Raw genomic sequence first — 26,253 nt, forward strand, 5'->3', positions numbered from 1 at the left:
CTAGAAGCCTTCCCATGCTTTGGGAGGGAGCAGTGATGAAATTATCAGCAGGCATGTTTGGACGTTAAAGGGGCCTGTGCACAGTTTAATGGGATGCCCACATCCTGGAGGATCCCATTCCCACTTTCAGTAAACTTGTGACAAGGGAACATGGCAGAGAAGCTTATCCACCTCCAATGCCTCGCAATTTTACTTCCCCCCCCCCCCCCCGCCCTTGCCTCCTTACTTTCTGGTCCCCTGAGAGCAGGTAAAAGTTCTGCCTGTGATTCCTGCTGCGGTATAAGCTGGCATGGTAGCCAATTTTGGCAACAGGTCAATTCCTCAAATAGTTTCTATATTCAAACAAAAACAAGTAGCCTTTCTAAAAAGAGAAATTCAGGCCCATTCACAGGATTCCAACCATTGATTGGATTTATTAACCATCTCAAATGAGCATACGAACATAAGAAACAAAAACCAAAAATTCCCATTTTCTCAGATTTCCAACATGTTCAGTTCTTTTGCTTTGTTTTGATATGAACATACAATTAGGCCTCTTGAACCTGCTCTACCATTCAATAAGGTTATGGCTGATCTGTTGGTTTGCCAAATTTGACATTCTCCATCTTTTTAGTTGCCTTTCCTGCACAATCGTTAATGATAAATATTCCATTTATTTCTTGACACCTTCAACTTCTTTCAAGAAATCTTTTCACTCTATGGTTTCAATGTGAGTCAGCTACAAGATACGTAGAAAATTTGGCAATTTGCTGCATCGAGTAAAGCATCCAAAATTTGCACCAAGAAGGATGAAGGCTGAAAGTGATGGAGTTAGCACCAACTCCTAAATTCTTAGTCACACTTACTATCTCTGCCCAGGTCAGGATTCTAAGAATTGCTGGTGCTGAAGTCAAACATAACAGTGTGGAGCCAGAGGAACACAGCATGCCAGGCAGCATCAGAGGAGCAGGAAAGTTGATGTTTCAGGTTGGGATACTTCCTGGCCTCCTGTGTTCCTCCAGCTCCACACTGTGTTGTCCTGACCTGGGCATACACCATTGGTTCTTTATTGTTGCGGGTCAGAATCTCGGACCTCCCTCCCTAACAGCACTGTGCAAGAACCTTCAATACACAAACTGCAGTCATTCAAGAAGGTGATTCATACCAGCACCTCGATTGTAATTAGGAATAGGTAATAAATGCTTGAACAAATAAATCAAACAGAAGCTATTACTGATAGCTTAATTTAGTAAATTGAGACCAAATTATAACATGACACTGTGTAAACGGTTGGTCTGAGAATGTATTACAAAAAGACCAGGCTATGTAGCAATGCTCCTTGGTTAAAATGATGCTTAAGTATTATTTCAGTTGACCAATTAATCAGTGAGTTTGCATTTCCCATTTTATGCAAGAATGTAAGTAGAACACAAAACGTGCAAAGCCTATTGAAATTAAGCCACCTTATGATTACCCTGACTATGTTCCGTTCTTTATTGTTAAGTTTTATTTTTAAACTCATGCCAAAAGCCTCAACCAAATTCCCTGATTCAGCCAAGACCGGTTAATAAATATCTTCAAAAAGAGTGACCGAGCCAGTTTTAGAGGCATAGTTATACAACACAGAAACAGACCTTTTGGCCCAACCTGTCCATGTTGACCAGACATCCCAATCTGACCTAGTCCCATTTCCCAGCATTTGACCCATATCCCTCTAAACCCTTCCTATTCATTACCCATCCAGATGCCTTTTTTAAATACTATAATTGTATTTCCTCCAGCACCACCTCTGGAAGCATATTCCATATACGCTTCACCCACTGTGTGGAAAAAGAAATGCCTTAGGTCCTTTTTAAATCTTTCCCCTCTCACCTTAAGCCTATACCCTCTAGTTTTGGACTCCCCTCCCCTCAGAAAAAGACCTCAACTGTTCACCCTGTCTATGCCTGTCATGATTTTATAAACGTTTAAAAGGTTACCCCTCAGCTTTCAAAGCTCCGGGGGAAATAGGCTCTGGCCTATTCAGCCTGCCCTCACAGCTCAAGCCCTCCAGCCCTGTAAATCTTTTCTGCGGTCTTTCAAGTCTAACAACACCTTTTCTAAAAAATTTTTCATTTGAACAACCTCCACAGGATGTTCAGATACGAATTGAATCATGTGGTTTTTTTTTTGTCCAGACGCCAGCTACTAATCCTTTCAGATGATTCTTCCCGTCCACTTTAGTCATTCAATGAGACCAGGCTGATACAATTTGAGCTGTATTGTATAGAGAGACAGTGAAAATGTCAAGTAACACCTAGAACCAAAATCACTTTCTGTCAATATCAAATGTTTTTCTGACAAGCATAAAAAACAATAGAAACAAAAACATAAATTGCTGGAGAAACTCAGTAAGTCTGGTAGCATCTTTGGAGAGAGATACAGAATTAACGTTCCAAGTCCAGTGACTCTCTCCATTTCGTCTTCATAGATACTGTCAGACCCTGCTGAGTTTCTGCAGCAATTTCTGTTTTTTGTTTTCATTTTCTAGCATCCACTGTTTTTTGCTTTAGATTACGAGAAAAGGTGAAGCAAATTCACCTTAATAAATAAAACAGCAAAAGCTGGAATTTCTCTGGCAGGTACCCACTGTGGAACGGAAGAAAACACATTCTACATTTCAAACCAATGCCTTTCTCAGAACCCGGAAACATAAGAGATGCATTGGTTTACAGCAAGTATGAAGGATTGTCCTTGATACTTGAGAAATTGTATGATGAAAGAGCATGTGTGGGGAAAATATCATTCAACCCATCAAGCTTGTTCCACCATTCTAGATCCTGGCTGGTCATCTGCCTAACAGCCATACTCCTGTATTATTCCCAAATCATTTGATTCCACAGCCCTTTGATCGGCACAATTCCAAAGAATTACCGCTCTGAGTGAGTGAAGAGGTTCCTCCCCAACTGAGTCCTAAAAAGCCGCCTCTTCATTCTGAGACTGTCTCTTCGTTCTCTGCTTACAAGGCAGAGGAACACCCTGTAAGAATTGTAATTCTCTTATGAGCCATTAGCTATTGTGATAAGTCTTACAGGGCCAGAGGGGAAGGTGATGTGACAAGTGGGGGAAAAAAAATGGAGACATGCCTAGAGTAATACTTCCCAAAGTGAGAGTTCAAGTGGGTTCATGAGCTTTGTGGCAGTAATAGAACATAGAACAATACAGCGCAGAACAGGCCCTTCGGCCCTTGATGCACCAACCTGTGAACTCATCTAAGCCCATTCCCCTACACTATTCCATCATCATCCATATGCTTATCCAAGGGCTGTTTAAATGCCCCTAATGTGGCTGAGTTCACTACATTGGCAGGCAGGGCATTCCAAGCTCTTGCAGGTCTTGCTCAGTGGTCACAGCAATTTTCAAGCCTCAAGTTGGGCTCACTGTCCTAGAAAAGTGAAAACAAGAAGTGCTGGAGTAAGTCATCCTTAAACCCTACATTCACCACCAACCCCCAACTGTTGCATAAATGCTGTCTCCTCCACACTTCACTGCAGCTCTGAAGAGTCAACTAGACTCAAGATGTTAGCTTGCATGCTCTTCCTGGATGCTGCCTGAACAGCTAGATCTCTCAAAATGAAAGATGTATTCAAAAGTCTGATAACAGTGGGGAACAATCTGTCTTTAAATGACTAACATTGTCACGTTCTGTTGGACATCATTAACTTGAAACATTAGCTCCCCTTACTACTGCCTGACCCTTTGAATACTTCAGACAATAAGAGTGCAAGTAAGGCTATTCGGCCTATCAAGCCCACTCTGTCATTTAAATCATGGCTGATGGGCATTTCAACTCCACTTCCCTACACTCTCCCCGTAGCCCTTGGTTCCTTGTGAGGCCAAGAATTTGTTGATCTCTGCCTTGAAGGCATCTAACGTCCCGGCCTCCACTGCACTCTGCGGCAATGAATTCCACAAGCCCACCACACTCTGGCTGAAGAAATGTCGTCTCATTTCAGTTTTAAATTTACCCCCTCTAATTTTAAGGCTGTGCCCATGGGTCCTAGTCTCCCCGCCTAACGGAAACAACTTCCTAGCATCCCCCCTTCTAAACCATACATTATCTTGTAAGTTTCTATTAGATCTGCCCTCAACCTTCTAAACTCTAATGAGTACAATCCCAGGATCCTTAGCTGTTCATCATACGCTAAACCTACCATTCCAGGGATCATCTGTGTGGATCTCCGCTGGACACGCTCCAGGACTAGTATGTCCTTCCTGAGGTGTGGGGCCTAGCTTGTTCTGGGCTAAATTCCTACTTCCAGCATCCGTATTCTACTTTCCAACAAACTCGGTTTCAGTCCTTTTCGCTTTGATTATGACTAAAGCTTCAGCTTGTTTGATGTAAATGTTGGAATAAATTTTGTATCTTGTCTGTCATTTGACATTCTGCTAGTCCCTTTTTTGTCCTTTTCTCCCTGCTTTCATTTGACTTCAGGGCGTGGACGCTGGTTTCTTCACCGCTCAGGGACTTGCCAGCAGGTCTGTCACCCAAACAGACATGCTTGCTGTCAAGGAAATATTCTCTTGATGAGCTCTCTGTGATGCCCTGCAGTTGTATGGGAATGCATTACTAACAGCTTGAAGAAAGATAATGTTGCTTCTTCTTACTGACAAATGTTTCGGAAAGTCAGTCCTGTTCATCCTCCACTTCCTCTTGGCTAGTTAAGGCTGGGCAATAAATTCTGGCTGAGCTAGCAAAGTGCACATCCTGTTAGTCATTTTAAAAAAAAAATGAGCAGAAGTCTTGCTTTTTCTGCCATTAAGTTAATTTACATATTTTGGACAGAGCCAATTTCCAGAATAGTCTTGAATGTGAAAGAACAATCCTAGAATCACACCCATTGTAGTCTTATTTTACACACCGAGTTAGGAAGTGATGCACTTTGTAGGTAAGTTTGAGGATTGGGAAATGTGAAAGTGGGTGCAGAAACAGAAACTTGGAGGCTGGATGTGTGCACTCAGGTCTTTGAATGTGGAAAGGCAAGTTAATGCTTTAAAAATGGAATCTTTGGACATAAAGATTCTGGTCAACCTTTTACATTAATTGTAGTTGTTTGGCAACATGAGACTTAATGCATTGCTAAAAATATACCTTTTGTGGACTCTGTTTGTCTTGCACTCATTTGGATAATTGATAATATTAATTTAAGTGGAAAACCAGCCTTTATACATGTATTGTATTATTTATTTATCACAGGTGACAGCCATTCATTGATCCATTTCTTGGTTACGCCAGTCAAGTTGACTGGCTTAAATTTTAAGCAAAGCCTAGAGGTTAACTGGCAATCATCATTAACTGGCTCATTCTCCATCATAATACCTCTACCAATGAAAGTTCACTTGCCAACCAATTAGCTCGCTCATTGAATAATTGTTGTTTTCCCCTGGCATTGGTATTTTGTGAATTTTCCTTAAGAGTGCAAGCTAAAAACCTTTTAACATACTGCATTTGCAAATTGCTGGTTACACCTTCAGTGGAGTCTATCTTATTCTGGCGATGATATTTTGAGAAGGATGCCAAGACATTAAAGCGGTCCAGAGACGCTGAAATACAGGAATGACGAACTGTAGTCCCTTGAAGAGACTAGAAATAACAAGGATTGTTCTGAGAGGATTATGGGGAAATTTAATAAGGAGTGTTCAAAATCATAAAGGGTTTTAACTAAGTAAACCAAAAGTACTGATTCTACTTTTTCTACTGTATAGAAATTAGAAAAGGTTTTAAGTTACTTTGGAAAGGATCAAGGTGGAAGACTGGGAAGATGTTTCTGTTGTGCAAGTTGCCATGATTGACGTTGTAATGCCTGAACGGGGAATGGCAATAGATTGGTTTATGACTTTTAAATAAAATTGGATAAACCTGTGAAATATAAAATATTGCATCGCTCTGGGACAGAGCAGGCAGGTGGAATTAATTGATGAGATTTGACAAAGAGCTGGTACAATTAGGAAAAAAAAAATTGTTTGTAGCTCCAGGTTTTACGATAATGCATTTACTTTTACAGGTTGATTGCTACACCTCTTGCCAAAATGCTAGGGGTTAAGGACCAAATAAGATTGAAGGTCACATATAATGTGGTTTTAGAAAATTTTTTTGTTTCCACATCCAAACATCCAACAAGGGTAAGTTTGTACTTGAATTTGAAAATTGCTGTAAATTAATTTTATGTAAAAAGTTAATCAAACTGCTGTTATTTTGAATACACTTGGAAGCATTAAACAAAGACAAGATCATGATTAGTATTTATTATTTCTGATCCTAACTGCTGTATGGTTCAGAGGCTTCGGGAGGATTGAAAGTTTCTAGGTCCGGGCTATGAATGTGAAATGTGAGACTGTGATGACTTTGTAGATTGGCTGTCTGGTTGAACACAGTAAGGAACATGCAGTGTAAGAGGTTTATATTTTTGAGGGGTTCCAGCTCCAGCGAGAACAAAAAAAAATTGCTAGAGAAACTCAACAGGTCTGGTAGCATTTGTGGAGAGAAAGCAGACAGAATGTTTCAAGTCCAGTGACCCTCCTTTAGAACTGAGCATCTGGAAAAAGATGGTATTTATGCTGATGAGTGGTAGTGGGGAAGCTTGCACATTAGTCTTCTCTGTATCTGTTGCCCTTGTTCTAGATAATAATCTCAAATGTGCTATCCAAGGAGCCTTGGTGAATATCTGCATTGCATCTTGTAGATGGTATGCAATTGAATGTCAGTAATAGAGGGAGAAATTAGCATCTCATCTGCAAACAGTCAAGTGGGCTGCTTTGTTGTGAATGGTACAATAATGCTTGAGCATTGTTAGAGTTGCAGTCATCCAGACAAGTGGGAAGTACTTGATCACATTCCTGACTTTTGCCTTGTGGATGGCAGACAGGCTTTGAGGAGTTAGGAGGTGAACTACTTAGAGCTATAGGGTCCCTGCAGTGTGGAAACAGGCCATTTGGCCCAACAAGCCCACACTGCCCCTCTGAAGAGCATCCCACCTAGACCCATTCCCCTATCCCTGCATTTTCCATGTCGAATCCACCTAAACATCCTTGGACACTATGGGGCAATTTAGCACGGCCAGCCCACCTAGCTTGCACACTTTTGGACTGAGAGGAAAAAGGAGTACCCAGAGGGAACCACCACAGACACAGGAAGAATGTGCAAACTCTACAGAGACAGTCGCCTGAGGGTGGAATTGAACCCGGGTCCCTGGCGCTGCGAGGCAGCAGTGCTAACCACTGAGCTGCCAAATTATTGCAGGGTTCCTCCTGTCTGACCTGCTCTTATAGCCAGTGTATTTATATGACAAGTCCAGTTCAGTTTCTGATCAATGGTAACCCCAAGAATGTGGGAGATCAAGTGACGTCCATCTGTCTGTCTCTCAATCGGTCAGCTGGTCTGTCTGTCTCTCTCTTGATCCCTGGCTCTGAATGGATCCCTCTAGGAATAACACCAAGTAGGATTGCCTAAGTTCTGCAGTGATCCCTCACCTCTGTTTAAACTTTCCACGCAATCCCATCTCATGTCACAAGAGTGAGAGTTGATTGTGAGATTATGATAGTTTTGCAAAGGGACCCAAGCACCATAATGTTAATAATATATTTCAACAACAGCTTTATAACCCATCAAAAGTTTCACTTCCAATAAGTATGGTGAGCATCATCGGTCTTGGCAGTGATTGGAGCCAAAGTAAGTAAAAGAATTCCCAGCCATTTGCTGGTGCATTTCTAACCGGGGAGAAGGTGCACAGGACTGAAACATTACACCACATAGCCTGTTTTTTTTTCTTTTGGTTTTGTTTTATTATATTCCAATTGTGTTGCAGGATGTTATCCTCAGATCAAGCTTTGTAATTGTAGATCTGATAAGGAACATGGCTGAACCATGAAAGAACTATCTCACAATCTAGTAATGGGGATGAAAAAGTTACTGAGTGGAATGCCCCAGAAATTTATCTAAGCCTCCTGATCTACACAAGTAGCTTGCAGTGAATTTTAGTGTTAAAGAAACAGATTTGAGCATGAGGAGCGAAAGGAGTTGAAGGCTTCAAAAGTTAAATGGATAACAAAGCAGCAAGTTTAAGTCAATGTCTTGTAGGAGGAGAGTGAGGTAGAAATGTAGAGAGATCCAGGGTCTGGAACACTGAAGGCATGCCTGCCAATGATGCAGCACTTAAACTGGTAATACTCAGAAGGCCAGAGTTAGATAGACATGATTTTTTTGGGTTGTGAATGGGTTCTGTTCTGGAGTCCATTTGCAAATCAATTTCTATACAAGCTGGAACACCATGCAGTACAATATAAAACAGTCATTTGTAAGTATGAAGAGACTTTCCCATTTTGGATCTTTTAAAATCAATGTTTATACGCTCCTGAATGGGATCGCATTCATAAATATGAGCGTTGTAAGTGGAATGCCTGCAATTTGAGGACCCCCTATGTTGCCTTTTCTCTCTGACAAGGAAAGCCCTAAAAAAGCAACAATAAATGTTACAAAGTGGCTGCATCCCTCAATAAACATGTTAAGTAGGGAGCTCTAAAAAGGCGTCCCTGAAAATTAAATGTAGTCCCTGAGAGAACCTCGAGGAGCCCCTTGTAGAGTTGGGGGAATATATATGGAACTGAACAGTTATTCGTGATTTTTCTGTTAAATTTGCAGTTACAGATAGAAGGTTTGTCAAAGAAATGCAGTTGGACAGTACGGATGGTCGAGAGATGGTTTAGAAGGCGGCGCAATCAAGATAGACCAAGTTTGATGAAAAAGTTTCGAGAAGCTTGGTAAGTTTCCAATGATATTTCCAGTTGTTATCAATTTCAGATAGCTGTTTCTCTTTCAGGGGGCAGCTTTGATTCAGAATCTATTTGGTTTGGGGATTCAAATTGCTAATTGTTGCTTCATCGATTTATTCTTTTGATTGGCCAGGCCAGCAATTTTTTAGCCATCTTGAATTCACCTGGAGAAGGTGACAGTGAGTGTTACAAACGTAAACAGGGGAGATTTCCTGCAAAGTATAAACAAGCTTGTGACTATCTGGTTACACATTGCAAACAAAAATTCGTTTTCACAAAGTCTCTGGATTTGATTAATTATGGCAGACAAAACTGTGTTGCAAATCCTGCGTACTGTATATTAGGGGATACAATGCAAATTAAAATAAACCATCTGGTATATTGTGAAAGCTGGAATGTCCGCTCCTTGAAACAAAAAAAAACAAGACTTTAATATAAGTGAGCAAAAAGCTCACACTGGGGATAACTGCAGCTTTGCAGGATCCAATACTGAGTGGCCAATCTCCAGTTCCATGTTGCTAAAAAGGGCAACTGTGTGTACATTTATCTTTGAATTTGTTTGTTAACAGTGACGTGGGTCTCACTGACTGGGCAAACATTTACTGTCTGCCCCTAATAGCCCTGCAGAAGGTTTTGGGAGCTTGAAGTGCTGCAGCTGTGTAGATGGGTACAACCACAGTGCTTATCATAGCTAGGCCTGACCCAGCACATTTCGCTCAATTAGTTATTTTTGCTCCTTACATCTTTGCCCTCCCCCTCTTCTCTCTGAACATTTATTGCCCTGATATTTGCTTTGGGGTGGGAGGGATTTCTGAACTTTTGGAAACATTCCTTGCCTATGAATCCTACCCAACTGGCTGAAAAATAATGCTTTATTGACTTAAATGGCCTAGGTGTGAAATAGCCTTGTTGACTTCTACAGCTCAGAAATTTGTGTTTGCTGAATGAAGTGGTCCTTGCATAAAAGCTGTTATGATGCTAGGTTTGGAAAGGAAACACTGCAATGTGGGTTGAGTGAGTGGAGCCCAGAGGCCTGATGTGTTATAGATTGTATTCTGCTGATACGTGACAATTATGTTATAGCACCTTAGAAAGCGACACAGCTGTGACTGAGCAGAATTAGGACATGACAGGCAAAGAATAAGAGCAAATAAACAGTTTGGTTTAAAAAGAGGGTCGCACTTTATAATAACGTTCACATCCTAAAGCACTACAAAGCCACTGAAGGACTTTTGAAACAATGACTGTTGTCGCTTGGGAAATGTAGCAGCCTATTTATGCACAGCAATCTCCCACAAACAGCAATGGGATAAATGACAAGAATCTGTGCTTTAGTGATGTTAGTTGAGGGAATAACATTCTTCTCAGCACAGGCCATGGCTTGCTTTAATACCTTCTCTGAAAGTCACCACATCCAACAGTGCTGCAGACCCTCTCTACTGGAAGAGTCAGCTGAGATTTTGAGTTGGATTCCAGAATAGCACTCGAACGTAAAATATATTGCTGGGTAATTCTCATAGCCTAGAGGAGAAATGAATAAGCTGGCCCTGTTACCTCTCTGAATGTAAAGCAGCCACTAACCTGGCCATGCCTGCAGCCCTTTTTATTTAACTGATCATAGCCACTTCAGATGATTTCCACTGTTTTCACTTTTTTTTTTAACTAGAGATGTGATGCTACCCCGGTATGTGATTGATGGCCTCGAATAGTGCTCAACCTCCTATGTTTTGTCAAACCTCTGGACAAGGATTGTGATGTAACTGGTCAATTGTTTCCTCTAGTTTTGCTGCATCATTTTCTCTTTCCTTTGTTGATCACTGAACTATTGACTGTCTCTCACAAGGATGTTCCAAACAGTGGTTTACCTTCTAATGTTGTGTTGCTGTTTGTGGGATCCTGCTGTGCATTTTCTGAGGTACAACAGTAACTACTGTTCAGAAAGCCTCCATGTTGGGGAAGTGCACTGGGACATCATCGCGTCATCAAAAGGCTTTGCTTTTTTTTAAAAATCCCCCTCTCCCCTCGCAATTGGACTGGGCTTCATTTCCAAGAGCAGTAGTGTCCTTGGCCATGTTGATCAGCTCTAGTGAAATCTCTGTACTTCCTCAACATATCCACAGAAAATCACTGCCTGGTGACAGAAACAAGCTGTGACTCTTCTCCGCTGATGGCTGAGAATATTCTTCCATAAGGAGATTCCTGTATTGTTCAAAAAGGAATAGTTCTTTATGACATTTAAAATAAAACTGTATTGCAGCATTTCAGTTAATCTCTAAAACAAATTATACAACTGACTGTCCCAAGAGTTAGATTGACTTCCAGCAGCAAGATGTATCAGTAATGCATCTGTTTAAATAATGTAGAATTTTTGTTTAATCCCATTGTAGGATGTGAACATTGCTGGCTTAGCCAGTATTTATTATTCTCGAGAATGTGGCGATGAGCTGCCTCCACAAACTGCTGTAGCTATTGCAGCATAGGAACATCCATGATGCTGTTTGGATGGGAGTTCCAGGATTTTGACTCCGCATTACTGAGAAACAGCAATGTGTTTTGAAGTCCAGGATGGTGGATAGTTTGGAGGGGAACTTGCAGGTGGTGGTGTTCCCGTGTACCTGCTACCTTTGGCCTTCTAGGTAGCAGTGGTCGTGGGTTTGGAAAGGGCTGTATACCGAGTCTTGGTGAGTTACTGCAATGCTGCTGCAACTGAATGTCAGTGTCAGTGGTGGAGGGCGTGGATATTTGTGGACATGGTGCCAGTCAAGTGGGTTGCTTTAACCTGGATGGTCTCAAGCTGGAGTGTTGTTGGGGCTGCAGTCATCCAGGCAAGTTGGGAGTATTCCATCACCCTCCTGACTTGAACCTTGTAGGTAGTGGACAAGCTTTGATGAGCCAGATGTGATTTACTTGCTGCAGGATCCCTAGCTTTTGACCTGTTCTTGTTACTTGAGTATTTATATAGCTGATCCAGTTCAGTTTCTGGTCAATGGACACCTCGGGATGTTGGTAGTGGTGGAATTAGTGATGGTTATGAATGTCAAGGAGCAATGGTTAGATGCTCTCTTACGGGTGATGGTCATTACCTGGCATTTATGTGGCACAAAGCTTACTTGTCACTTGTCAGCCTAAGCCTGGATATTGTCCAGATCTTGTTGCATTTGGCCATGGACTGCTTTAGTATCCAGGGAATCCTGAATAGTGCTGACCTTGTGTGCAATCATCAGTGAACATCTGCACTTACTTACTTCTGAAGGAAAGAAGTCAGCCCTGAGGGCACTAGAGCCTAGGGCACTACACTGAGGAGCTTCGATGGAGGTGTCTATGGCTGAGATGACTGATCCCCAATAATTGTAACTGTCTTCCTATGTGCCAGCTATAACTCCAATCAGCAGAGTGTTTCCCCCGCTTTCCAATCTTGCCAGGACTCCTTGATGCCACAGTTGGTCAAATGTGGCCAAGAAATCAAGGGCAGAAATTCCCACCTCACCTCTAAAGTTCTGAATTATTGGACCGAACACCTCTGCATAAACCAAAAGACTGAAAGTTGAAACAAAAAAACAGAAAATACTGGAACCAGTCATTAGGTCTGACAGTTTTGCAGAAAGAGATAGAATTAATGCTTCAGGTCAACAGAGATTGAAAGACACCCCTTCAACTAACTGAATCCTTCATAACACAGTGCCTCCTGCTCCCCACGTGGGTTTCTTTCTTCAGCTGTCATTCCCTTCTCTCAAATCTGTCATCAGTTCTCCCTCTCCTCAAAAAAATCCTCTTAAATTGCCATCCCATCTTTTAACCTCCCTTTCCTCACCAGAGCCTTGTTGCCCCCCAGGTCCATTCTTCTCTTTCCCATAACCCCATATTTGAATCTCCTAGAATCAGCTTTCATCCCCCCACCTTCAATCCTGAAACCATCCCTATTAAAGTTACAATGACAAAGGTAAACTTTCCTTAGCCTGCCTGAAGCTTTTGATGCTGTTGACCGCACCATTGTCCTCCAACCCCTCGACACTGCTTTCGAGCTAGGCCAGACTACTGTCATGTGTTTCCATTGTTGTCCGTCTGGGACTGATGGATAATCACCAATTAAGGCTTCTCCTCCTGGTCCCGCACTGTTACCTCTGATATCCCCCAAATGTCAAATCTTGCTCCCTAATTCTCATCTACACCATGCTCCTCAGTGACATCATCTGAAATTGTAAGTTTTCTGATGGCACCTAGCTTGACACCCCCCCCCCCCCCCCCCCCCTGCCCATCACCCCTCAATTCCTGGACTGTTGCTAAATTATCAGATGCTATTCTGATATTTAGTAGTGGATGAGCAGAAATTTCCTCCAATGAAACATTGGAAAGACTGAAACCATCACTTCTGGTCCCTGCATCAAACTCTGTTGCTGAGCTAACCCCTCCACCCATCTCTATGACACCAGTCCGAGATGAAAACACTCTGTTTGCAACCTTGCTGCCACATTTGACCCTGCGATGAACGTACAACCTCACTTCTGCGCCGTCACTAAAACTGCCTGTTTCTGTCCCCTTAACGTCATCTGACAGTACTGTGTGTCAGCTCATCTGCTGCTGAAACCTCATTCCTGTCTTCATACCACCAGACCCAACTATTCCAATGGCTAATAAAATGTGAGGCTGGATGAACACAGCAGGCCAAGCAGCATCTCAGGAGCACAAAAAGCTGACGTTTCGGGCCTAGACCCTTCATCAGAGAGACCTCTCTCTGATGAAGGGTCTAGGCCCGAAACGTCAGCTTTTGTGCTCCTGAGATGCTGCTTGGCCTGCTGTGTTCATCCAGCCTCACATTTTATTATCTTGGAATCTCCAGCATCTGCAGTTCCCATTATCCCTGATACTATTCCAATGGCTTCCTGGCTGATCTTGTACGTTCTGCTATCTGCATACTTCGTTTCATACCAAACACTGCTAGCCACTCACCTATTAGACTGTACTTGCTGACTTACACTGACTCTGGTTCAATCAATGTCTTGATTATAAAATCCTCATTTTCAAATCCAGTTTGGCCTTGGCCCAATTCTTTCAAATCCTGCCACTCTCTCCTAGATATCTGTGTTCCTCTAATTTTGGTCTTTTGTGCATCCCTGATTTTTAATCACTCGTCTATTGGTGGCAGTATCTTCAGTTGGTTAGGACCCATGTTTCAGACTTCTGCCCCTATACCTCTCCACCTCACTTTCATCCTCTTTTCAAAGCACTCCTTAAAATATGCCAGTCACTAAAATTTTGATCATCTGACCCATAATGTGGCTCAGTGTCATTATTTTGTTTTACACAGTAAAACATTACGGACACGGACCCTTTGGCTGAAACTGGCCTATACTGACAATGGTCTCAATGTGGCCTTCACAAGCTTCAAAATCTCCCCTCCCCCTACCGCATCCCAAAACCAGCCCAGCTTGGCCTGCCTCCCTGACCTGTCTGTCCTTTCTCCCACCTATCCACTCTTTCCACCTCAAACCCCACCCCCACCTCCTACCTAGCAACCTCATCCCCGCCTCCTTGACCTGTCTGTCTTCCCTGGACTGACCAGTCCCCACCCTAACTCTCCCACCTACACTCACCTATACTGGCTCCATCCCTGCCACCTTGACCTGTCTGCCTCTTCTCCACCTATCTGCTCCTTTATCCATCTTCCATCTGCCTTCTTCTCTCTCTCTATTTCAGAATCCTCTTCCCTTGCCCCATTTCTGAAGAAGGGTCCAGGCCAAAATGTCAGCTTTCCTGCTCCTCTGATGCTGCTTGTCCTGCTGTGTTTATCCAGCTCTACACCTTGTTATCTCATATTCTCAATGCCTTGATCAACGAAGGCCAGCATATGAAATACCTTCTTCACCAACCTATCCATCTGTGACGCTGCTTTGAACAAATTATGTACTTGTATTCCTAGGCCCCTCTGTTCTACAACACTCCAGGACCCCTCATTTGACCATGTAAGTCCTACGTTGGTTTGACTTTGCAAAATGCAACACTTCACACTTTTATTTGCATTGAATTGCATTTGCAATCCTCAGCCCACTTCCCCACCTAATCAAGAGCCCTCTGTAATTTTTGATAACCACCTTCATTATCAATGATACCTCCCTAATTTTGTATCACCCACAGACTGACTAATCATGCCTTGTACATTCACATCCAGATAATTTATGTAAGCAACAAATAACAAAGGTCCTAATACTGACCCCTGTGGCACATCACTAGTCACCCGCCTCCAGTCTGAGAAACAACTTTCAGCCATTATCCTCCACTTCTTACCATCGAGCCAATTTTGAATCCCATTAGCTAGCTTTCCCTGGATCCCATGTGATCTAACCTTCATGACCAGCCTGCTGTGCAGGATCTTGTCAAAGGCCTTACTAAAGTCGATTATAGACAACATCCACTGCCATATCTGTCCTCTTGGTTATCTCTTTGGAAAAACTCTGAAAGATTTGTCAGACATGACTTGCTGTGCACAAATCCATGCTGACTATCACTAATCAGACCTTAACTATCCAAATGTTGGTTGATCTTGTCCCTCAGTATCCTGTCCAATAACTTGCCTACCACTGATGTCAGGCTCACCAGCCTGTAAATCCCTGGCTTGTCTTTGCTACCTTTCTAAAGAATGGAATAACGTTAACTATCTTCCAGTCTTCTGGAACTACACCAGTGGCTAAAGGTGAAGCAAAAATCTTGGCAAGAGATTCTACAATTTCTTCCCCTACCTCTCGCATGTTGTAATGCTCCTGTGAAGCACCTTGGATTGGTTCATTTTCGAAGTGCTATATACATAAATGTTGATATTACAACTGCGGCTTACAAGTGGAGTTGATCCCAGGCTAACTGCAAAAATGGCACTTGCCCCTGAGTCTACTCACAATGTGCCAGCCCATCCCAAGCTGCCTAGGGTTGACTGGTCTTGGGCAGGAACACTAAATGCAAAAGTAAATTGACAGCAGATTTTATTGCATGTTCCACTTAATCTGCAACAATTGCTTGAAAATAAAGATGACTGTGCAGGTGTGAACAGGTGATCTACTCCTATAGAAAACAACACTTCCACTAGCCCCTTCCAAATTTTGATTTAGAACCGTTCCCCCCCCTCCCCCCCGCCCCCCCCCCCCCCCCCAACATCTCCCTCTCCATTGATGGTCCGCATGCCATTTAATGAGTTCTTCACATAAATTAATCAAATATAAAACATGGCAGTTTACTGGTTGTGGTTATTAGATGAAAACGAAATATATTACTGGTGATTTGGTGATGGAAAGAACAAACATTGTGTTTAAGAGCATTTCTGGATATAGAAAACAAGGAAAAAAAAAGACATTTAACTTCTCCCAATGCAAGGATTGCTGTTACTTTCCTGATGGATTCAGTTGGTGAATTAACAAATCGTAGGACATGGAAGATCTAATTCAAGGGCAAACTATGCAGTAAATGGAAAAGTCCTAGGGAAAATTGATGTACAGAGAGATCTGGGTGTTGAGGTCCTTTGTTCCCTGAAGGTGGCAACGCAGGTCAATAGGGTGGTCAAGAAGGCATACGGCATGCTTTCCTTCATCAGACGGGGTATTGAGTACAAGAGTTGGCAGGTCATGTTACAGTTGTATAGGACTTTGGTTTGGCCACATTTGGAGTACTGCATACACTTCTGGTCGCCACATTACCCAAAGGATGTGGACACTTTGGAGAGGGTGCAGAGGAGGTTCACCAGGATGTTGCCTGGTATGGAGGGCACTAGCTATGAAGACAGGTTGTGTAGATTGGGATTATTTTCATTGAGGGGGCACCTAATTGAGGACTACAAAATCATGAGGGGTATAGACCAGGTGGATAGCAAGAAGCTTTTTCCCCAGAGGTGGAGAACTCATTTACTAGCGGTCATGAGTTCAAAGTGAGAGGAGGAAAATTTAAGGGAGATATGCGTGGAAATTTCTTTACGCAGAGGGTGGTGGGTGCCTGGAACGCGTTGCCAGCGGGTAGATGCAGACACGTTAGCGTCTTTTTAAGATATATCTGGACAGGTACATGGATGGGCGGGGAGCAAATGGACACAGACCCTTTGAAAATAATGACAGGTTAGACAGAGGATCTCGATCGGCGCAGGCTTGGAGGGCCGAAGGGCCTGGGCCTGTGCCTGTGCTGTAATTTTCTTTGCTCTTTTGTTCTTTTTCAGTGGTATAGTTGAGAAGGAGGAAGTCTTTTCTCTGAAGACATATTAATGACTTGGATAGCACAATCTATATCATAAGGAGGCTGTCGGTCAATGTTAATATGCAAAAGAAAATTTAAGACAATCCTGCACAATCTGTGACCATATGTCGGCAATTGAAGCTGCTCAGTATTGTTATTTAAAGCAAGATCAAGACAAATAGGGGCATTTGATTTGACTGTGAATTTATGAATTTCCTCTTCAGTGTGGCAGAGTATGCATTAATCTAACACACACCATCTGCTCAGAAAAGATATTAAATTCCCAGTGTTTGAAAATTGAATGGATAATTCGTTGAGTTTGAATTAGGAGGGTTGGTATGGAGCTGTCTTGTAGAACTGATTGTCTATTAGTTTGAACAATTAAATGCGCACTGATTTATTTCTGACTTCCAAAAATATTTTATATTTTTGTAATCTGCCCGTGTCCATGAGCCTACAAAGTGAGGATCCACAGATTTTAACTGCTAGTGATGTTAGAGCCAGCACTCAGCCCTGTCTTTAGACCACACAACAACCATCTTGATACTGGAGTAAAAGTGCTGAGTCCATCTCCCTGTCTTGAAGGTGCAGCAGAGAGCCCCGGTGTCTATGTTGGACTCTAAAGGCTTAACACTGCCTGCATTGGGAGAATTGTCACAGCAGGATACAGTAAATCAACAGACACGAAACTGATTTGAAGATCTTGTTGAATTTGTCATGTTTGGATGCAGGGGATGGGGAGCTTGCCACATGGAAGTGGGCAAAGGGGTGATGCCATGATAGAATCATGGAAAGTTACAGTACAGAAGGATGTTATTAAGCCCATTCTGTTTGTACAATCTCCCGAATGAGCTATCCAGCTAGTCCCACTCACTAGCCCTATCTTAGTAGTCCTCTAATTTCATCCCTATCAAACATAAATCCAGCTCTCTTTTGAAACCACCTATTTAATCCATCTTCACAACTCAACCACGCATCATAGTTCAAATCTTAACTACTGAGTAAAATAATCTTGTTCCTCTCTCTTGCTGGCAGTCTTGAAATTGTGACCGCTACTTAAGGGCATACCAATCAGTGGAAACAGAACATCCTTCTTTACCCTGTCAAAACTGTTTTATAATTTTGAAGAAAAAGGTTAACTCCATAATCTTCTTTTGATCCAAGGAGAATAAGCCCAATTTCTGTAATCTTTGCTTGAATCTAAAATCCCTCATTCCTGGTATTGTTCTCGTAAATTTCCTTCATACTCTCCCTGAGGTTTTAATGTTCTTTCTTAAATAAAGTACCCAAAACTGAGCATAGTACTCCAAATATGGTCTGGCCAATTACTTATAGAGGTGTAACATCACTTAAAGTCATAGGGATGTACAGCACAGAAACAGACCTTCAATCCAACTCATCCAAGCTGGGCAGATATCCTTAATTAATTTAGCCCCATTTCCCAACATTTGGCCCATCTCCCTCTAAACCTTCCCATTCATATACCCATCCAGATGCCTTTTAAATATTGTAATTGTACCAGCCTTCACCACTTCCCCTACAGCTGATTCCATACACGTACCACCCTCTGTGGAAAAAGTTGCCCCTTGAGTCCCTTTTAAATCTTACCCCTCTCACCTTAAACCTATGTCACCTTAAACCTATGTCCTCTAGTTTTGGACTGCTGCCCTGGGGAAAAGACTTTCGCTGTTCACTCTATCAATGCTCCTCATGATTCGATAAACTTCTGTCAGTTCACCCCTCAGCAATCCAGGGAAAATAGCCCTGGCCTACTCAGCCTCTCCCGAGAGGCCAAAATCTCCAACTTTGGCAACATCCTCTTGTAAATCTTTTCTGAACCCTTTCAAGTTTCATAGCGTCTTCTCTACATCAGGGAGATCAGAATTGAGTGCAGTATTTCAAAAGTGACCTATCCAATGTCTTGTAAAGCTGCAACATAACCTCCCAAAGTCTATATTCAGTACACTGACCAATTTATATAAATGACAGGAAACGGTAGACCCAGCACCAATCCTTATGGCACACCTCTAGTCACAGGTCTCCAGTCTGAAAAGCAACACTTCACCACCACCTAAGATAATAAAATGTGAGGCTGGATGAACACAGCAGGCCAAGCAGCATCCCAGGAGCACAAAAGCTGACGTTTCGGGCCTAGACCCTTCATCAGAGAGGGGGATGGGGGGAGGGAACTGGAATAAATATGGAGAGAGGGGGAGGCGGACCGAAGATGGAGAGTAAAGAAGATAGGTGGAGAGGGTGTAGGTGGGGAGGTAGGGAGGGGATAGGTCAGTCCAGGGAAGACGGACAGGTCAAGGAGGTGGGATGAGGTTAGTAGGTAGCTGGGGGTGCGGCTTGGGGTGGGAGGAAGGGATGGGTGAGAGGAAGAACCGGTTAGGGAGGCAGAGACAGGTTGGACTGGTTTTGGGATGCAGTGGGTAGAGGGGAAGAGCTGGGCTGGTTGTGTGGTGCAGTGGGGGGAGGGGATGAACTGGGCTGGTTGAGGGATGCAGTGGGGGAAGGGGAGATTTTGAAACTGGTGAAGTCCACATTGATACCATATGGCTGCAGGGTTCCCAGGCGGAATATGAGTTGCTGTTCCTGCAACCTTCGGGTGGCATCATTGTGGCAGTGCAGGAGGCCCATGATGGACATGTCATCAAGAGAATGGGAGGGGGAGTGGAAATGGTTTGCGACTGGGAGGTGCAGTTGTTTGTTGCGAACTGAGCGGAGGTGTTCTGCAAAGCGGTCCCCAAGCCTCCGCTTGGTTTCCCCAATGTAGAGAAAGCCGCACCGGGTACAGTGGATGCAGTATACCACATTGGCAGATGTGCAGGTGAACCTCTGCTTAATGTGGAATGTCATCTTGGGGCCTGGGATGGGGGTGAGGGAGGAGGTGTGGGGACAAGTGTAGCATTTCCTGCGGTTGCAGGGGAAGGTGCCGGGTGTGGTGGGGTTGGAGGGCAGTGTGGAGCGAACAAGGGAGTCACGGAGAGAGTGGTCTCTCCGGAAAGCAGACAGGGGTGGGGATGGAAAAATGTCTTGGGTGGTGGGGTCGGATTGTAAATGGCGGAAGTGTCGGAGGATAATGCGTTGTATCCGGAGGTTGGTAGGGTGGTGTGTGAGAACGAGGGGGATCCTCTTGGGGCGGTTGTGGCGGGGGCGGGGTGTGAGGGATGTGTCGCGGGAAATGCGGGAGACACGGTCAAGGGCGTTCTCATTCCGCATGGAGATGGCCTCAAGGCCCTCCGCTTCTTCCTGTCCCGCAGGCCCGACCAGGCCCCCTCCACCGACACTCTCATCCGCCTAGCGGAACTCGTCCTCACACTCAACAACTTCTCTTTTGACTCCTCCCACTTCCTACAGACTAAGGGGGTGGCCATGGGCACCCGCATGGGCCCCAGCTATGCCTGCCTCTTTGTAGGTTACGTGGAACAGTCCATCTTCCGCACCTACACAGGCCCCAAACCCCACCTCTTCCTCCGGTACATTGATGACTGTATCGGCGCCGCCTCTTGCTCCCCAGAGGAGCTCGAACAGTTCATCCACTTCACCAACACCTTCCACCCCAACCTTCAGTTCACCTGGGCCATCTCCAGCACATCCCTCACCTTCCTGGACCTCTCAGTCTCCATCTCAGGCAATCAGCTTGTAACTGATGTCCATTACAAGCCCACCGACTCCCACAGCTACCTAGAATACACCTCCTCCCACCCACCCTCCTGCAAAAATTCCATCCCCTATTCCCAATTCCTCCGCCTCCGCCGCATCTGCTCCCACGATAAGACATTCCACTCCCGCACATCCCAGATGTCCAAGTTCTTTAAGGACCGCAACTTCCCCCCCACGGTGATTGAGAACGCCCTTGACCGTGTCTCCCGCATTTCCCGCGACACATCCCTCACACCCCGCCCCCGCCACAACCGCCCCAAGAGGATCCCCCTCGTTCTCACACACCACCCTACCAACCTCCGGATACAACGCATTATCCTCCGACACTTCCGCCATTTACAATCCGACCCCACCACCCAAGACATTTTTCCATCCCCACCCCTGTCTGCTTTCCGGAGAGACCACTCTCTCCGTGACTCCCTTGTTCGCTCCACACTGCCCTCCAACCCCACCACACCCGGCACCTTCCCCTGCAACTGCAGGAAATGCTACACTTGTCCCCACACCTCCTCCCTCACCCCCATCCCAGGCCCCAAGATGACATTCCACATTAAGCAGAGGTTCACCTGCACATCTGCCAATGTGGTATACTGCATCCACTGTACCCGGTGCGGCTTTCTCTACATTGGGGAAACCAAGCGGAGGCTTGGGGACCGCTTTGCAGAACACCTCCGCTCAGTTCGCAACAAACAACTGCACCTCCCAGTCGCAAACCATTTCCACTCCCCCTCCCATTCTCTTGATGACATGTCCATCATGGGCCTCCTGCACTGCCACAATGATGCCACCCGAAGGTTGCAGGAACAGCAACTCATATTCCGCCTGGGAACCCTGCAGCCATATGGTATCAATGTGGACTTCACCAGTTTCAAAATCTCCCCTTCCCCCACTGCATCCCTCAACCAGCCCAGTTCATCCCCTCCCCCCACTGCACCACACAACCAGCCCAGCTCTTCCCCTCTACCCACTGCATCCCAAAACCAGTCCAACCTGTCTCTGCCTCCCTAACCGGTTCTTCCTCTCACCCATCCCTTCCTCCCACCCCAAGCCGCACCCCCAGCTACCTACTAACCTCATCCCACCTCCTTGACCTGTCCGTCTTCCCTGGACTGACCTATCCCCTCCCTACCTCCCCACCTACACCCTCTCCACCTATCTTCTTTACTCTCCATCTTCGGTCCGCCTCCCCCTCTCTCCATATTTATTCCAGTTCCCTCCCCCCATCCCCCTCTCTGATGAAGGGTCTAGGCCCGAAACGTCAGCTTTTGTGCTCCTGGGATGCTGCTTGGCCTGCTGTGTTCATCCAGCCTCACATTTTATTATCTTGGAATCTCCAGCATCTGCAGTTCCCATTATCTCTGATACCACTTCACCACCACCTTCTGTTTTCTAGCTTTTGGGCCAATTTTGTATCCAAACAGTTAGTTCTCCCTGTATTCTGTTTGACCTAACCTTGTTAATCAGTCTATCGTGGGGAACCTTGTTGAACACTGTACTGAAGCCCATATAGATGACATCCACTGCTCTACCTTCATCAATCCTCTTTGTCACTACTTTTCTGGTCACCCAAGATGTTGATAATGAGGTATTCAATCACAGTAACACTGAATGTCAAAGGCTGTCAGATTATCTCTTATTGTAAATGGTCATTGCCTGGCATTTGTGTGGCATGAATGTTACTTGCCATACCTAGCACCTCAGTGGCACAGTGCTTAACAATGCTGCCTCACAGCACCAGGGACCTGGTTTGATTCCAGCCTTAGGGGCCTGTCTGTGTGGACTTTGCACATTCCGTGTGTGTGTGTGTATCTGTGGGTTTCCAGCAGATGACCTGATTTCCTCCCACCATCCAAATTTGTGTAGGCTATGTGGAGTAGCTATGTTAAATATAGGGTTACGGTGATAAGTGGGATATTCTTCGGAGGGTTACTTCTTCAGGCCCAATAGGCTGAATGGCCTCTATTGTCACTGTTGGGATTCTGTGATCCTATGGTCTTATTCTTCTGTATGTTCTTTAAATCTTACAAAGTCTTATTGGCTATCAAATTAAGTTTGTTTATTATCTTGCCACCCAGCACTCCAGCAACAGTATTTCCTTCCAGTGAATCATTTTGGAATTGAAAAAACAGGATGTTAATGCATTAAAGAGTTTGATCCACTGCATTACTGCTCTGATGTAAAATATGCTGTACCAGATAGATCCCATCCAGCTGCAGTCCTGACATTCACATTGTACTGGGGGAATGTTCAGCTTGGTGTTATCGTTATTGCAAACATTTATAAGCTTCCAAGTGCTAGCTGGCAACAACAAGTCCCTTCACCACCCCCAGCATACTTTCAATCCCTCAATAACCACAAAACAGTCTGGAGTTACTTGGTGCCTAAATATGACCTCTAATAAACCACCTTGCCTTGATACTGCACTTTGAAGAAAATTAGAAGTGTCAAATAAAAACCAAGAGAACTACACATGCTGTAAATCAAAACCAAAAATAGAAATTGCTGGAAAAGTTCAGCAGGTCTGGCAGCGTCTGTGGGGAGAAATTGGAGTTAACATTTTGAGTTGTGTGACCCTTCCTCAGAACTGTCATCTAATCAGAAGGAGGTGAACATAATGAACTAGCCTGTGTGGGGTCAGTTCCCTGAATGGCCACCCTCAACCAGCACAGGGTCTAGTCCTAAACAACTTCCCACAAAATGAGCATGGGCTAGCAGTCATTCCCACTCTCCTCCACTTTCCAATCATCCAGAATGGAAGAAAGATGTGACACAATTTCAAAGAATTTGATCAGGTAAAACTGCCCAGCAAGATCTTGAACTGCAGATGTATGAAACAGTCTCTGTGGTGTGAGTCACAGACATCCCCTGTGACAATTAATGCAATGATGTCCCATGCCCTGAGGCAAAGAGCATCATGCCACATCAGGGTCAACGGATGCTTCATATTCTTATAGCAGTGTGCTGCACCATGAATCATGATACAGTTTCCAACTCGAGACCCTCAATGCTGAACTTTAGGTCAAATGGAGGTCACAACAGTAGGGCTGACCTTCGGTCCATAAGGCCAGGTGTTCTTGATCATGATTGGAGCCTTGGAGCAGCACAAAGTATGTCCTGTATCATGTATCAGTCAGCCCAAACCAATCGGTCTTTTATCAGTTGTTATACCACCCAATCTCGGTTGTTGTGAACCCTCTAGACAAGATAGTATACAGAGATTTCACACAATTGACGGAATATTGCAGTTCATGGTGTAACACTGCAGTCTCAGTGAATCAGTCTTAAAAGTATATCCAGAGAGTTCATCACCAAAGTATCAGCACTAACGTAGCTAGTGGTTGTGGTAGTGGTTGTATAGCTAAAAACTAAATGATAATCCCAGTGAATGCAAGTGGAAAGAATTTTGCATGAACCACCAGTGTTCGGAGACCATCAAAGGATAACAGCAACAAAAGGCAAGGTGGGAAACATCCTGTTGTACAAAATAGCTTTATCCTGTGTGGTAGTGCTGGACTCCAGATCTTAGCTATTGTCCTATCAGACTTTACACTACAGTACTGTGCATTATTTTACAAATAGCACAACTCACAAACCTTGTTGACATCAAATAATTTTAATAACATACATTGTAGTTGGAATGCTGTGCTCATCACTGCTCCCAGTGATCTGTCCTCTCAAATATCATGACCCCATACGTTCACTGACTGATGAAAGCATAAAAGATAGTCAAAGCCATCTGGTGCTGAACCCCAGTTATCATGACCTGCTAAACCTACCTATTGCCCACGTTGCATCTGTACTACGTTGTATTATTTGGAGCTAGCTGCCTGAACACAAGCGAGCACCAACAAGTTCCCTTTAGATCAAGGAAATGGAAACGCCAGATATCACTAAGAGGCGATTTGTTCCAAACGTACCTGACTGAGCAGGCTTTGAACTACTACAGAGAGAGGGTAGTCTTGCAAAAAATTTTCCAGACAGGCCAGAGCCAGTGGTCAGCCAAACTCCATTAATTTGGCCTCAGTGTAAACCCATTTTGGACAGTATAGAGAAACAGACAAACTGCACATTACTGAAGAGTCTCCTAATTCCAAAGCTATTTGCTTTAAACTCCAGTGTGTGAGAACACTATTGCCTGGCATCAAGACTTGCCTTGCTAAATGGAAGTTAAATAATTATCAGGCCTAAAGTGGAAATGTTACAAGACTTGCTGGGAACATCAGCAATGACCAGGACGGTGTCTTATGCTTTTATGATCGATGCGTTGGAAAATACATTTAGTTGTTTGTGAATCAATCTCTCCATTCCTGCTGTTGGCAAATTCTCTGAATTGGAGAATTATCTTGTAATTGGAGATGAGACTACGCCAGAGATTTTGTGGTATCTCTACTGGGAAAATGTGACCACTTTTTTTTTAAACATTTTGAGTGAACAGATTGTGACAAAAGGTTTAGTTTAATGATGTGATATCATTGAGATTTAAGTCTGTATTTGAATACTCCTGAGACTGGATTAATCTGATCCTCTTAGGCCTCAAATGTTAATTGCAATTTGTATTCAAACAACAATAACTGCACTTTTTCATACACTCAGTCCCATCAATATTTAAATACTTTTTGATGTTCTTTTCAGTGATGACCTTTTGTCGCTTTTATTCTCTATGCCTCTGTTTATAAATGCAAGAATCTTTAAAAACTGCCTTAACAACTATTTTAACTTGCCTGGCCACGTTCAGAGAATCATGCAATGAACGCTGAGGCCGCTCTGCTCCTGTACTCCCCTCAAAGTGGTAGCTTTGAGCCTGTATTGTCTTAATGCATTTGCTGTTGTTGCAAATCACTTTAATCTATGCCCTCTGGTTCTCAACACTTCACAATTGGAACAGGCTCCCTCTGTCTACTGTGTCCAGTCTTATATTTTGAAAGCTTCTCTCAAAACTCCTGTCTGAGGAGAATACTTCCAACTTCTCTGATTTTTCCTAATAACTGAAATATCTCCTCCTGGGAAACATTCTTGTGAACCATTTCCCCATACACTCCAATGCATTCACATCTATCCTATAGTGTGACAGCAAGAATTGTATATTATATTCTAACTGAGATCTAAGCAGTGTCCTAACAAGTTAATTAATAAAGGCTAGCATACTATATCCTTCCAAATCAGCCAACATTTTTCCAGGTGACTTAATTTTATCCAGAATAATTGTTTCCAGAGGTTTCCCACCACTAGAATTAAACTGAAAGGCCCAGTAATACAGACAGTCTTTACATGGCTTTCTGAGCTAACGTTTACTATTCTTCATTTCTCCAGCACTGCCCTGATCCAAGTTAGATTGAAAGATCTAATGTCTTTCTTTTTGTGTGTCTCTGCAAATTCCACACTCTGTCCCTTCATGATGCTTCTCATCTGGTCACAGTGCCTTATCAACTTCAACTGTTAATAGCTTACCAATATCTCCTCATCATTTCTAAACCCTTTTAGTGATGGAGCTCCACAGGTGGTAATGTCCTGGCAGCATCTGCATTGCAGGTGAAGACAGATACAATGTATTCATTTAACACGTCAGCCATGCATCTTGCTTCTCAATGTAAA

The 26,253-nt window shown here is 43.8% G+C and overlaps 1 protein-coding gene across 5 annotated transcripts in view; it reads left to right on the forward strand.

Annotated features, from left to right (window-relative positions):
- Positions 1 to 26,253, forward strand: part of cers3a (ceramide synthase 3a) — an 82,338-nt gene that overhangs the window by 15,201 nt on the left and 40,884 nt on the right. For all 5 annotated transcript variants that reach the window (XM_048562890.2, XM_048562886.1, XM_048562887.1 and 2 more), the window contains exons 3-4: positions 6,024 to 6,141; positions 8,657 to 8,775. In XM_048562890.2, the coding sequence (XP_048418847.1) occupies positions 6,024 to 6,141; positions 8,657 to 8,775 (237 nt within the window). The remainder of the gene's footprint in view (positions 1 to 6,023; positions 6,142 to 8,656; positions 8,776 to 26,253) is intronic.

The sequence above is a fragment of the Stegostoma tigrinum genome, chromosome 33 (assembly GCF_030684315.1).
Source record: "Stegostoma tigrinum isolate sSteTig4 chromosome 33, sSteTig4.hap1, whole genome shotgun sequence".
NCBI classification, from domain to species: domain Eukaryota; kingdom Metazoa; phylum Chordata; class Chondrichthyes; order Orectolobiformes; family Stegostomatidae; genus Stegostoma; species Stegostoma tigrinum.